A 15,900-nucleotide genomic window follows, 5' to 3' on the forward strand; every position below is an offset into this window, starting at 1 on the left:
TATGTTTTGTAGCACTATAGCTATCACAGCCATCAGACAGATCTCAAGTCAATACTTCTACATGGTATAATAAAGAGTTCAGCTGTTTGAGTCCGAGTTGCTAATCCATTAGAGACATTTATTTCTGTACAGGTTCATGCAAGTTTAAAAAAACAGCACAGGTCTTGAAAAATGTGGCTTTTACCTGGTGTTTAAAATCATTTGGAACATTTTATTGTTCATTTGCTTCATTTCTCAGCAATAACTACATTCCTAGACATGCCTCAGGAAATTGACTGATTTTTTGTCGAATAGATGGTCCACCTTTTGGCATAGGGCAGTGCTATTGATTTTTTCTGTAGAGCTGGCTATCAGCCTCCTATGAAAGCCTGTGCTATTGTGGGCTCTGAGAGACATGGTAAGGTTCCCAGAAACTAGCAGTGTTTTCCACCAGAGTGCAGCGTCTACTGGCATGCCAGCACGCTGTCTCTTTCAGGTGGGGATCACATTCTAAAAGAAATGGAGCTTCAGGCAAATGGAGCTTCAAATAAAAAAAATGTATTCAGCTCTTGTGGTTAGGCTTTTGACCTGTCCTGTGTTTCACAGTACTTAAAATCTGAAAGTCTCCAGATTCTTTGCTAAAATAATTTTCTTCTTTGCAAAACAATGACATTAACTTGCTTCCAGTACCATAAATAGAGTTTTTCCTTCCAAATGTTAGCCTCAGTATAACTTCCTGAGAGTTTCAGTGATGTTTACATGTTTGATCTGTGAGAAATCACAGGTGGGATGTTCAATAATGTTGAGCAATTGAGCCAGTAACCCTCTTGGGTTCAGTTTCCTAGGACGATTTATTTCCCACAGTGGGCAATTAGTTGTTGCTATGCCCCTAGTCTTTCTGGCACTACTCTGCCCTCATCCCCATTTGTATGTTATTAATAAATTATCATCTTCTCTCTAATTATCTTTGATTCAGATTCTGAAGAAAAAAGCACGTAATCATGAGAAAATAGAAGGGATAACAACTCTTAGATATTAAGTCAATACACATGCCTGGATTTATTACAGTTTTAAGTCACATCTATTGCTAATTCATAAACCACTGAGATTTGTTTATAATGAGCTCTTTTCTAAAATCAGCGATTGCATGTGTGATTACAAATATTTGTCTATCATTATTTTAAAATAAAATAGTATTTGATTAAAATATTTTATGTAATACTTATCCTTATCAAAACTTATCAAGTCTGAAAGTACATAATCCTAGTTGTTAAAGGTGCCAAATATATCAACTATCCATGCTGACCATAACTTGCAAAGATTGAGAGGGAAATACAGTTACGTTGATGTACATTATCATTTATAAAAGTGAATACAGATTGATATCACCACGTGCATCACCACACTGGCATTAAGATGCCCAGATGTCAAATAAATAATATAAGCTAGTGAAGATTTCTTATCTCCTATACAATACTTCTTTGGTATCATTACATTTATTTTGCTGATGGCACAAAAAGTTCAATTTTTCAGGAAGAAAGCACATTTATGGGTTAGGTATTTTATTGTGCTTATGTCAGAGTTACTAACATTTTTCATTTTCCAAACTATCAATATTAATGGGAAAAATGAGACAAAGCATTTCAAATAGAGATTGATGCTCAATTTATCTTTAATTCAATAATTTATGAGGTATTCATTCAATTAGGTTATGTGGGAGAGCCACAGAAGTCTTTATCGTCTATATACTTACTGGAGGGCAGAAAAGAAAACATATTTACTATAATTTGTGGTTGAAAGTATTACATTCCATGAGAAATACTGGTATATTGTTCTGAGACTTAAGTGGAAGGGGAGAATACTTCAGCTAAAGGAACTGAGTATGCTTTTATGATAGAACAGTTGATGTGAGTTTTGACATGTGGGTGAGGTTTAAATATTGAGAGATGAAATAGAGGATATGAAAAAAGAAACCACGTGAGATCTTTCTTCATTCTTAGTTCATGTGCGCTGAGACTGACCCTACTTCAGGTTCAGGCATGAACTCTAACTGTACTGCCAGGCAGTATACCTTCCCCATACTCTTCTTAGTTAAGGTCTCAGTGCTACTGATTGGTTTACTCTGTGGGGCTGTCTATTAGGTTCCTGTCAGAGCAGGTGCCATCTGTGAGAGTGAAGGTCAAAAGCTCTAAAGTAGGGGCTGGATTCAAGATGGTGACCATTTTTGCTTCTGCTTCAACAATTTTCTGGTCTCCTGCTACTTTATGGACCACTCCTTCTCAGTCTCCTTTGGCTGGATCTTCCTCCTTCGCTCTATCTCTCAATACATATCAGAGCCCCGGGGATCTACCCAAACAGCTTCATTTTGATCAGTGCCTTTAAATACCATATTTGTGCCAGGGCATTATTGAATCATGTGTCTCCAATTGCATAGCAGAGAATATTTTATCATTTGGATCTATTAAGTACCTGTATTTTGGATTTTTTAAAAATCTCTGGAACTTTTCATCTATATGATTTACAATGATCTTTTGGATAAAACCACTTTGAATTTGCCTTCTGTCATATGCAACCAAAGGAATCCAGGTCAAAAACACATAGTGATAATGCTGGAAAGCTAGTTCGAAGCATGTTTTCAATAGTCTCCAACTCCAGCTTCACTCTTCCAGTCATCCAGTCATTGGACATTTATTGAGAAACTACACTAGAATCTGTGTTCAACATGATTACATATCTATCAAGGGGAGACATATAAAATGATGAACTAAAATCATTTCAATTGGGAAAAACGTTTTGAGGGAAAACAAAAGTGATATTAACTAGCTTTCACAAAATCAGGAATGGTCATGTGGTTGGTGACATTTGATATGTGTGATTCTAGAATAGATATAGTTTACCAGGTATAATTGCCAAGTGTAGAATAGAGGGAAAATTCACTATAAACCAATGTATTCCTTAATTTACTTTAGTGTTAAAATATCGCTGACTTTAATTTCTAAGAGTTATTTTATTCATAGCAGTTTGGAAGGTTCTTAAATGTTAATAGTATTATCTTTAGTAGTAAATATTCAGTGGCTTTATATATAAGAGATCAGAATTTCACCAAAATCATATAGTTGAATGATATAGGTCATGGGGAAGTTATATAGTGAAGAGCAAATGCCTTAAAGTTAGAGCTGTGCTCAAGACCCAGGCCCTCACTAACTGACTATAAAATATAATTTATGTTCTAGACAGTGTTCTAAGGGGCAGGAACCCACAGATAAAAATCCCTGTCATTTTAGAGCTTATATTCTAGTATAGGAGACAGACAAAAAAATCAACAGAAGAAATATATATATTGGGTGGACCAAAAAGTGCCTTTGTTTTTTTTTTTTTTTTTTTTTTTTTTTCTTTTTTTGCAGTACGCGGGCCTCTCACTGTTGTGGCCTCTCCCATTGTGGAGCACAGGCTCCGGACGCACAGGCTCAGCAGCCATGGCTCACGGGCTTAGCTGCTCCGTGGCATGTGGTATCCTCCCAGACCGGGGCACGAACCCGTGTCCCCTGCATCGGCAGGTGGACTCTCAACCACTGCGCCACCAGGGAAGCCCCGTGCCTTTGGTTTTTTAAGCAAAAATAAAAGACACGTTTATCACTTTCTCCAAGAACTTTATTGAACACTGTATTCAGCCTTTTGTTCCACTACCTTCTGCCATTTTTCAGGCAACTTCATAATTCCATCTTCCCAAAACTTTTTATCTTTTTGAGCAAAGAACTGTTCCAGGTGCCTTTTACAGTCTTCTGGGGAATTGAAATTTTTTCCATTAAGAGAATTTTGTAAAGACTGAAATAAGTGGAAATCGGAAGGTGCAATGTCTGGTGAATATGGCAGATGAATCAGAACTTCCCAGCCAAGTTGTAACATTTTTTGCCTGGTCATCAAGGAAATATGTGGTCTTGCCTTATCCTGATGGAAGATTATGCATCTTCTGTTGACTAATTCTGGACGCTTTTCGTCGAGTTCCACTTTCAGTTGATCTAATTGGGAGCAGTACTTGTTGGAATTAATCATTTGGTTTTTTGGAAGGAGCTCATAATAGAGGACTCCCTTCCAATGTCACCATATACACAACATCACCTTCTTTGGATGAAGACCAGCCTTAGTCTCTGGTGTGGTTGGTGGTGGTTCATTTTGCTTGCCCCATGATCTCGTCCCTTCATTCCACACTGCTGTACAGTATCCACTTTTCATCACCTGTCACTATTTGTTTTAAAAACGGAATGTTTTCATTACATTTCAGTAGAGAATTGCATGTGGAAATATGGTGAAGAAGGTTTTTTTCACTTAACTTATGTGGAACACAAACATCAAAGCAATTCACATAACCAAGATGGTGCAAATGATTTTCAATGCTTGATTTGGATAGTTTGAGTATGTTGGCTATCTCCCTCATGGTATAACATTGATTGTTCCCAATGACTGTTTAGATGTGATCACTATTAACTTTAACTTGTCTACCCGACCATGGAGCATCGTCCAGAGAGAAATCTCCAGAACAAAATTTTGCAAACCACTTTTGACACGTTTGATCAGTCACAGCACCTTCTCCATACACTGCACAAATCGTTTTGTGCATTTCAGTTGCGTTTTTACCTTTCTTGAAGTAATAAAGCATAATATGCCAAAAGTGTTGCTTTTTTCTTCCATCTTCAATATTAAAATGGCTACACAAAAATTCACCAATTTTGATGTCTTTTTTTTAAATGTATGCTGAACTGACAGCTGTAACATACAATCTAACAAAATTATTTTGAATGAACTTAAAGAGAGCTAAGTGTTACTAGAGCCATCTTATGGAAAAAAAAAAAAAAAACAACGAATGAACCTTTTGGCCCACCCAATATATTATAATATATATAAGATATACATATTATAATGGCAATGAGTGTTATAAGAGACAAGCCAGGGTAAGGGATATCTGATGAGCAGAGGAAGGAATCATGGGTCATCATTTTAGTCAGCTCAATTGAGAGAATTAGATTGAGCAAAGAAAGAAGGAGGAAGCCATGTTGTTCTCTGGGTCAAAAGAGTTTTAGACAGGACGAAGAACCAATGCAAAAGCCTTACAGCTGGACTATTTTTACAAGATTCAGGAAACATCAAGAAGATAACTTTTATGAATTATAAATTGGATATAGAGCTGATAATGAGATATAGCATTGTAAAATATTACATGTAAAGTCCTTGGAACAGTGCCTAGTAGTAGGTAGTATGTAATTCATGCTAGACAATATTAAACTTATTATTATCAATATTATTATTGTGTTACTTCTGTTAGGCAAAGATGCTTCTCTGATGGTTTTAGAATGCTACATAGTCTTTAAAAATCATTCACTTTGGAAGCTATTATTCTTTGATATCAAATGTGGGCAGAGCTCTGGCATTTGTCTGAATTAAATAATTGCATTCAAGATGCCTGTACAATTATTTTACTTGGCTCCAAATGAGCTTGAAGAAAAGTTTCTAAGTCCAGCATATTTTACTATCAAGCTATTATTTTCCCTAACATAAGAACTGTGGCAGGCATTTAATAAGAATATTAATTGGCATTTAATTCAAATATTTCTTGAATTAATGAATCATACCATCTTTTTGGTCCAAAGGAAAAAAAGTTATCATGAAGGAAATGATTCCAACTTAAACTCTTTTACTTAACCCCAGCTGTTGTAATTCTGTTTATGAAATTCTATCCATTTATCGGACTACTAATTTAACTTGGAAACACTTTGAAAAAAGGACATTGCCTTTTTATTTTAAATGCCTGGGACTTTTCTTGGTGTTTTATGTGCAATAAATGCTCACTATATGTTTGTAATGGTTAATTAGGAAGAGTGTGTCATTTACAACATGTTAGAATTTAAGAGACTTGAAAAAATTTACAAAAGCCTAAATTTTAATATTATTTTTAAGTAACAAAAAAACCCTGAAAGCAGTGTTTTCATAAATCGATTTTTTCCCCTAAATTTCTGACATGGTCTGAGTAACTTAAATTTGTACCTAACCTGCAAGTACAGTATTAACTGATTTCTGAAGAATTTTTTCCTCAGGAAATGATTTGGCATTTCAAATCGATTGAGTTTCAATTGTTTAATGAAAGACAAAGGGAAACAGGATTTAGCATGTCTAACCACAGTATTTGAACATGACCAGAACAAGCAAGGGAAGATTTTTTGCCTGGAAAATAGTTAATCCTTTTTATAGACATTAAGCCAATCCTTAGACTAAATTTATCATATCAGGAACATCACAGAAATAAAGCCACATATTAATAGTCTTAGAATCATATCCAAGACTAAGCATCTTGAAGGATTCCTTCTTCCCCTTTAAGAGCTATAACTTTTTTTGGTTTTGTTTTCCAATTTTAAAATTGGCAAACAGCTTTACCTTTTTTGTATTTATATGAAAGACAAGTACACATAAGTGTGGGCATGCATGTGTGTAACATGTGTGTATCTTTAACCTCTCAGTGTACATGTGGAATTAATTGAAATAAAAAAGCAAAGCTCTGAAATTGTCTTAAGATTTAATTAAATTCATAAATAATAAAAGAGACAAAGTATTAAAATATATTATTTTATCCCAGGGTGTCTATATTGTACAAGTTTCAAAGAAATAGTTTCTGTACACTGAAAGATGTTTTCCTTTGTATTTCCTATACAGCTAAATCCTGTTAATTTAAGCTTTATATCAGACTAAGAAAGTGTCCAGTAGTCAATTTTCAGAATGAGGTCCCAAGTTTAAAATAGGGACACAGAAAAAAAGTCAATCTAATAGTATCAATGACTGTCTTCAAAGGAAAGAAAAAGAGAAGGTCAAAGTAGAAGACTTTCTCAAACATGTAACTAGAAGAGTGTGGAGATGACATCATTGGTTGAAAGACTGATTAAACAATTTATATCTATAAAATTGTATGTATAAGAGACAACCTCACAAAATTAGGGTATAATAAGAAAGTTATCAATGTGCAGTGTCATTACTGATAAAAGAGAAAGATTAAAAAAACAATTACAAAAAAACAAAAAACAATTACAACACGCTGTGCATATTAGGAGGTTTAATTTACATTCAGCCCAGGGTAATTATCTCATAGTTTGCTGAGAACAAGTCAATTATTTTGTAGTCCCATGAAAACTCCATTTACAAGTAATAGAAAAGAAAGTAAAAAGGATAATCTGAAACCTGCAGAAAATGCTCTATGGAATATTTAGCACCTTTAAACAAGATGGTCACATGATTTCTAAAACTGATAGAATCCTAAGATGTTACAATTCTTTGTCATTCTTTAAATAGAACTTTCTCCCTTCAGGATCGATACTTGTCTATAATTATTTTAACTGTATCTAGGTAAGAAGATTCCAAGAGGTTTCTGCATAATCAATTTTAGCCTAAAAAGATTAGAAAGTCTCTATATTTAATTTATTTTTCATTTTCAATGTATTTTAGAATAAAACAGATTATTACTTTCTTTGAAATAGATTATTCTCATAGTATTCAATGTGTTATATTCCTGATTTTTTTTCCTTTGGTCTGAATAAAAATTCAAATTGCCAGGGAATATGTACTTTACATAGCTGCTTCTGAGCCCAAATGATGATATAAATTGTTAATGAATATTGCATACAGAGGATAGTAATGTATTTGCAATATATCAGAATTAAGTCTATATCACCACTGAGTTAAATTATTTGTAATTAAAAGACATTTTACGTAAGAGCAAATATCTGGTTTATAATATATTCAAGAGGTTAAAAGGTGATATATGAGAGTGAGTTTAAGGTGAGAGTGGAGTCTAAGTGTTAGTATGTTTTTGTGTGTTTATCAATCATATTTTAGCACAGTGAAGAGGGAGAAATATGTATAATTCAGTGTCCTTAGAACATTCATAGAAAAGCCTTTTTTTCAATAATTTGCTATTGCTTAAAGATAATTCCCAAATTTGTGTTAGGCTTTGTCCACATCTCTTCATTTAGTTTTTCTTTTATTTGACAAAACTTTACTTATTTAATCAGTATACTATATGTACTAAGAGGTAGGTTCAATTTTTTTAGTCCCAACAAAATTTGCGAAGTTCATTGCCTTGCATGAGATAGGAAAAGCCTTTCTAGAATCATATCATTTAGCTTTTGAATAAGTATGTTTATATAATACAAACATAAAATAACCTGTTCATGAAAAATAAAATAAAATGGCCAAATATATTTCTTTTTTTTTTTTTTGATTGCCAGTTAACTTTATTTATTTATTGGGAATATACATAGCAAGTATATAAAATGGAGTTTAACAAGCAATTACAAAGGAAATAATTTGTACAACTACCACCCAAATCAATAACCCGCAAAACCCCAAATATGCACACCCCTTTTACAACTTCACCGTCATCTTTGTCTGTAGGCAGCATCTAGTTGGGTTTTGCCTTTTTATCTAAACTGGCAGTTTCTTTTTAATTGGTATGTTTAGATTGTTCACATTTAATGTGATTATGGATTGGATTAAAATCTACCACTTTGCCAGCTCTTTTCTATTTGGTCCAAACTTTTCTTTGTTTGGCCAAATATATTTCTATCATAAGACAAATGCCCTTGAAATTCAAGAATGTGCATTCAACAAGATGAAGTAAAAGTTTGGTGCAAAGAATTTGCTGGTAAAAAATATATAAATCACAAATTGATTTTTAGTAAAGTGTATTTTCCATTAAATTGCAAATCCCTAGTCTCAGCATCACAGTCTGTGTAATTAAGAAAAAAAATTAAAGTGAATAAACAATGCACAATTTGTAAGGTATTGCTATTTTTAAAAAGTAATATACTTCTATAAGACAGTAGATCCAAAATTATCTTACCATGTTTTGGGTTTAGTTATGCTGATAAGCTTTGCCTCTTGGGTATAGATGCCATTTTTATGTAACTGAGAAATACACTAAACATTTCTATATACTAAAACTTAGTTATTCTTCTATGGTAGTTTCAGGTAGATATGGAATTCGTGTGTGTGTGTGTGTGTGTGTGTGTGTGTGTGTGTGCTAAAGCTATACTCTTCTTCAGCTACCAAATGGTAGGTAGGTTGAACCTTCTCTCACTTTGTATAATGCTGCAGATATAACAAAGTGAATTGCTTTTAAGTCAATTTTGTATGCATTAGGGAAAAAATTGGGGGGGGGGCAGGGGCTGATTCATATATAGGTAAGCGAGAATCCTTAGCTGAATGTCATCAGTAAATTCACATTAGCAATACTTAGGTTAAACAGATAAAGTGTGCTAAGTCTACAATGAAATACTTCCTATACTTTATTTGTTCTTTAATAAACCTTCAAACACACAAATTTATTGGCCTTTAGACGTCTGCTCTTTCCTCCATTTTTATTCAGTGGAACCAACAAATAATATCCTCTTATGATCCCCATGTCCCTAAATATAACTAACGCTTCTGGATTTATTGGAAAGGAAGAGGCCAACCATTTCTCAGAAGTAAATAAATGATATTACAAACCAGCTTTGCAAATGTAGCATAGTTATCCACCCTTTTGGGGTAGAAAAGATACATTATCTCGTGGTAGTTTTCTTAGTAGTTACAATTCACTCAATTCAATTATCTTACTTGATCGAAACCTGAGCAAAGTTTTTATGACAATACTGGTGCAATTAGCTTATCTTCCAGAAAGCAGGGACAATGGTAGAGCATTCTCCCAAAGTGACTTCAGAGGGAAGAGATCAGTGGGGCACGAGCTAACCAGCCTCTGACTGGGGAGGGCTGGCTGTCCTCAACAGAACACAAACTGCTTCCCAATTTGTGGGAAGAATTTAGAATTTAGAAATTCTAAAAATGTATCACTGTTATTCTAACATTAAAAGTAAGCAATGATTTCTTAGGAAAACTTTCAACACTCAAATGAACAAGAACTAGAAGAAAGGGAATTTTCAGAAAAGAGAAAGGATGTTCAAAGGAAGTAACAGTGTTTTATTAAAATAAAATGTCACTACTGTAATTTAAGGATGTAGTCATAAATCTTTTCAGAATACAATATGCAGCATATTGAAAATGTCTAATTCTATATATTTATGAGTTGAATAGGTGCTGAAGAGTCAAAAGTAAATGAGTAAAACAGTACAAAATCAATATGAATATTGATTTCATGACTTTTTTTTTTACCTTATCGTATATTTTTGTGTATTTGTGCAGGTTTAAGTATCTTCATGAAGATTTTCATGAGATTTTCTATAATAGTCTAACACCAAAACACTTTCAAATGGACAGCTGTCATTACGGAATATCCCTTCTAATAGTGGCCTGGATGAAAAATGAAAATACATTTGTTGTAGGAGTAGAGCACACTCATGCTTTTATTTGTTTATTTTTTTAGGAAGGTTTATTATGCTCAGCTCAATGTCAGGAGATACCTTCTACATAAGCACTTGCTGGGGCTCTACCTCTTTTCTTTTTGTTCAAAATGAAAAATGTAGATAGGTAATACACATATTAATGTATCTATTGATATAACATTCAATAAAATTCACTTTAAATCAGCATACACTATGATTGAGGTATTCAGGTTGAAATCATTCAGAAGCTGAAAATAAATGCAATCATAAAAAAGGGGTGGTTATTTCTCAAAATGATTGTTTGTGGGTGTGTCTGCTTTGTATTCATCACCCTGTTAGGTAGAACTCTGGCTAACTAGAATTATTAGTTTTATTCTTCTAAAATATCAGGCACAGACACAGGCCTTCCCAAACACTAAAACTGAAGTTTTTGAGAGGATACTTCAATACTTTTGAGAGGAAAAATAAAATAAACTATATCAGAAAAAGATATGGTTATATTAACGACATAATAAATAATAACAAGTTAATACTATTCTTGTGTAGAGTATACCTGGAAAAGAGGAATTGTGCACTTAAAAGTTAGCACTAACATGGACAAGGTAAGGCTTGAGAAATACATCCTACATACAGGTTATCTACTGATATATTGCTTGCCTCATTTGTTTCAGGATGTGCTTAATAGCCAAATGGTCAGATCAAGGTAAGGAAGAGATCAGTTGCAACAGTTCAGAAGCACAGCTTCCTGTCTTACCTTCCACTGAGGAGGAAGCCAATAACCACCGCCAACAAAATGACTCCCACTGTCACAGACACAGCAATTATAGGAATCTGGCTTTGATCGCTGGATGCTGCAACTGCTGATAGGAGACAGAGAAAATGTAGCCTGTGGTTACAGGGATCATATGCATTCAAATGAGAGCTGCTTAATAGTCAGTAATCAATGCAAGGTTTAAGCAATTCACCCACACTTGGCTGAGATTTCCCCTTATATCTCTTCTCAATGGTGTGTAATTGAAAAGACATCTTTAGGAGAAAATATTTATTCTCCAAATGGAAATTTGAAAGAGCCACTAAGTCACTGATTATTTCCTTATCATAAAAAAGAATGTCATCGTTTGTATAGTATTAATTTAGCAATCTTAGGTTTGCAAGACAAAATGGAACTTTGTTTTTGATTTCAAACACCTCCTAAATAGGAGGTGCTAAGTATATGAGATTTGACATTTTTAGAGTTTGCATGTGGCTGTTCTCTAGGAAAAAATAAGTCTCATTATATTAGATAGGACTTTCTCTTATAGATATAGGTTGAAATGTCCAAAATGTCCAAATGATGTGGCTATGAATATAATTTTAAAAACTATAATATCAAGCAGAATATAATCACTAAATATACTTTATTAGTAGGAACGCTTTTTCAAAAATATCAAGGAATACATTTAGAACTTTGTATCTACAGTAAGATTAGATTTGTTTACATGATCTTTTTTAAATACATGAATTTAGATGAAATATTTTATATTTTAATAACACAATTACTATCATAAGAGGAATATGGACATAATTAGATAATTGTACCTAAAAAAGCAAGGGACTTTTTCTTTTGTGCTGGTAGCTAAGTTGATTAAAATAAGAAACTTATAGAGCAAAATAAATTTTATTAATGTTCTCAAGAAACCCTCAGTAGGATAACTTAGCATGCTCATTGTTTAATGACATTATCATTTTCATAAATTCAGAGTGGCATGATAACGAATTTTAAGTCACCAAAACTAATAACAACTATACATCTCATGTTCTGTTTTTGACAGTCTCTTACATGATCTTGGCCCTATCAATAGTTTTGGACAATTAAATGCCACCCTTTCTAGTCTTGTCACCTCATCATTGATTCTTTTAACCAAAATTGACTGACTCTCTGACAACCTTCTTACACTGATCTACATTTTCAACCCTTTCAGGTGAGTCTTCAAGAGCCCAATATCGGCAACAAGTGGTTCATGTATGAGGAAAACTACTACTTACAATAGAAATCTATACTCTTCCCCTCCCTCTTCTTGGATAATAATAGTTGCAATTCAAGGTCCCTTTACCCTGCTTTCTCCTATCCTCTGATGCTAAGGTGTGTGGTAGAGAATTTATTACTGGTGAACAGTATAAATGTAGTAGGGCAAAGCTACTCCATTATGACTAGTAGTAGCCTTCCCCAAGATTTGCTTTATTAATTTCTAAATTCAGATTACTTATTTTCTCAGTCAACTTTCTTTTTGGCAGGTGGCACTGTTTCTAGAGAAAAACATGCAAAATTTGGTCCAAATAAGTTCAATGTTATTTCATTTGTGCTCCAAAGCTTTTGGTTCTCTCTTTTAATTTCCTTACAAAGTCATCCCCATAATGTCTTCCTCATTTTCTCAGTAGACTAATCCATTCTAACTTCCCACATTTTAGAAATGATAAACTTTATAGATAAAAGAGAGTGATCAAGTCTGAACTCCATGGTTAAATACAACTCTATACTCTTCTTTTGCTTTACCTAACTCTCCTGTTAGAATCTTTCTTATCTCTTCCAAGATAATGATCTTTAAAGATCTCCCTCCAGGAGAGATTATCATTTCCTTACAGACTGCTTCTCTACTACTTACAAGCCTAAACAGATAATTTCTCTTGGAGAGAACAAATTCTTATACATAAACTTACTGATATTATTAGTTCAAACTGAATTTGAAAACAGGTCCAACATTTACTATTCATTTGGGTTAAGGTAAATTATTTAACCTTGTAAAGTCTCATTTCATTAATCTCCAGTTAGGGATAATTTCCCTGGATCATTATATTTCTGTTTAGAGATAACACTTAGCATCGTACTTCAACTATTGCCAGCCTTATTTAAATAGAAGATATTACATATACATATTATCTCCTGTTTTATTTGTTATTCTTATTCTCTCCTATTTTTCAGCATCTTGACTGAGTCATCTAGAACCAGCCTCATCTTCTGAGAACCAACATTACTAAATTTCCTCTGAAACCTCTCTTCTGCCTTTGAGTTCTATGCATGATATATTTGCCGTGTGTAATGAGTACTTCTCCATTTACCTTACCATACACTATAATGAGGTATTTGACCTTGTTGAACATACACTCCACCTTTTAAACTCTTCTCTTGTTTCTATACATCAGATGAGCTGTTTTCTCTTTTCCCACTCTGAAGCACTGCTTTGTAAGTTCTATTGGCTCTGAATTCTCTTCCAACATTTTATGTGTAAGCAATTCCTGATGAATGACGGTTCTTAATCCTGCCCACTTCTTTCCATCTCTCTTTCTATCTCTTTCTATCTTTCTCGCTTTCTACCTCTTTCTCTCCCTACCTCTCATAGATATTTCTTTGCTCATGGCATCAGTTAACTATAAGCTGACGAGTCCCACATATATATCTCCAACTATTATTTGTCTTCAGCTAATCATTGTATTAAAAAAACAAAACTCTATTCCCTTTATTTGGATTTTCTTTTCACATAAAAATAAACATGTTTAAAATAAACCCTTATACCACATCCACCCCAATGGCATTTAAAAAAAAAGCATCAATATATAAATATACCATAAATCAAACCAACAAACCAGACAAATTTTATCTTTTTCTGGTTTCTTTTAAGCAGCACTGAATTTTTCTTAACCCCTACTTACATTTAATCACCAAATATTTTTGTGTTTCTTTTATGTTTCTCCCCATGCATTACTTTTTATTTCATCCAACACTCACTTATTTGATTCAAATCTGCTGGAATATGGTTCATATGTTTTTTAAGTGCTCCCTTTGACTTCTATGTACTCACATGAAATATCAGAAAATATCACTTTGATCATGTTTCTCTGAATAAAAAGCTAATAGATACCTACTGCCTATGGAAAAAAAATTTCCAAATTCTCCATCATGCTTTCAAAAGCCCTTCTAATCTGACTCTAACAAATCTTTCTGGTCTCAATGTGCCAGTTTGGGACTCTGAAAGATAGGGTTTTGGAGGAAGCAGGCATGATTAATCAGAAGTATGTATCAAAACAGGGCAATTTCAGACTAACCAAAGTATTAATTTTGAGAAAAAAATACGGTGCTTAGAAGTGTAAAATGCTTCATTTTTTAGTAATTGCCAAGATCTCTAAATTAACAATGTGCTAAAATGTGCATGTAGGTAGAGGATAATATCTTGCAATAAAACAATTGTTAATGGCATGCCAAAAATTTTCAAAAATATTTAAATTAATATATTTTATGAAAATACATTGTAAGTAATGTCAAATCACAAATGTTCTTACTTACATGTTTTTATCTGTTGTCCACTGAAATCAGATCTTTTTGTACAATAGGCAATTAAATAAAGGGGCTGTGAGACAGAATTTTAAAACTATATTTTCATTTATTTTTTAAAGTTTGCAGCATTCTTTTTTGAAGTTACCTTCCTTCCTTAGGCTTTCTTTCTTTCTATTTTTTATTTTTTGAATTTTCTTTTCTTTTCTTTTTCTTTAAACAGCAGGTTCTTATTAGTTTTCCATTTTATACATATTAGTGTATACATGTCAATCCCAATCTCCCAGTTCATCCCACCCCTGCCCCAACTTCCACTTTCCCCGCTTGGTGTCCATATATTTGTTCTCTACATCTGTGTCTCTGTTTCTGCCCTGCAAACCAGTTCATCTATACGATTTTTCTAGGTTCCACATGTAAGCATTAATATACGATATTTGTTTTTCTCTTTCTGACTTACTTCACTCTGTATGACAGTCTCTAGATCCATCCACATCTCTACAAATGACCAAATTTTGTTCCTTTTTATGGCTGAGTAATATTCCATTGTATCTATGTACCACATCTTTATCCATTCATCAGTCAATGGGCATTTAGGTTGTTTCCATGACCTGGCTATTGTAAATGGTGCTGTAAAGAACATTGGGGTGCATGTGTCTTTTCGAATTATGGTTTTCTCTGGATATATGCAACGTAGTGGGATTGCTGGGTCATGTGGTAGTTACATTCTTAGTCCTTTAAGAAACCTCCATACTGTTCTACATAGTGGCTGTATAAATTTACATTCCCACCAACAGGGCAAGAGGGTTTCCTTTTCTCCACAACTTCTCCAACATTTGTTGTTTGTAGGTTTTCTGATTATGCTCATTCTAACTGGTGTGAGGTGATAACCTCATTGTAGTTTTTATTTCCATTTCTCTAATAGTTAGTGATGCTGAGCAGCGTTTCATGTGCTTCATTGCCATGTGTATGTCTTCCATGGAGAAATGTCTATTTAGGTCTTCTGCCTATTTTTGGATTGTTTTTTTTTGTTTGTTTTGTTTTTAATATTGAGCTGCCTGAGCTGTTTATATATTTTGGAGATGAATCCTTTGTCTGTTGATTCTTTGGCAAATATTTTCTCCCATTCTGAGGGCTATCTTTTCATGTTTGTAGTTTCCTTTGCTGTGCAAAACCTTCTAAGTTTCATTAGGTCCCATTTGTTTATTTTTGTTTTTATTTCCATTACTCTAGGAGGTGGATCAAAAAAGATCTTGCTGT

General features: G+C 33.5%; 1 protein-coding gene across 2 annotated transcripts in view; it reads right to left on the minus strand.

Moving 5' to 3' along the window:
- The window catches only part of EPHA5 (EPH receptor A5), a 315,334-nt gene that overhangs the window by 70,599 nt on the left and 228,835 nt on the right, over positions 1–15,900 (minus strand). For both annotated transcript variants that reach the window (XM_082634798.1, XM_082634797.1), the window contains one exon: positions 11,092–11,197. In XM_082634798.1, the coding sequence (XP_082490924.1) occupies positions 11,092–11,197 (106 nt within the window). The remainder of the gene's footprint in view (positions 1–11,091; positions 11,198–15,900) is intronic.

The sequence above is a fragment of the Mesoplodon mirus genome (genome assembly GCF_964341445.2).
Source record: "Mesoplodon mirus genome assembly, chromosome: 2".
NCBI classification, from domain to species: Eukaryota; Metazoa; Chordata; class Mammalia; order Artiodactyla; family Ziphiidae; genus Mesoplodon; species Mesoplodon mirus.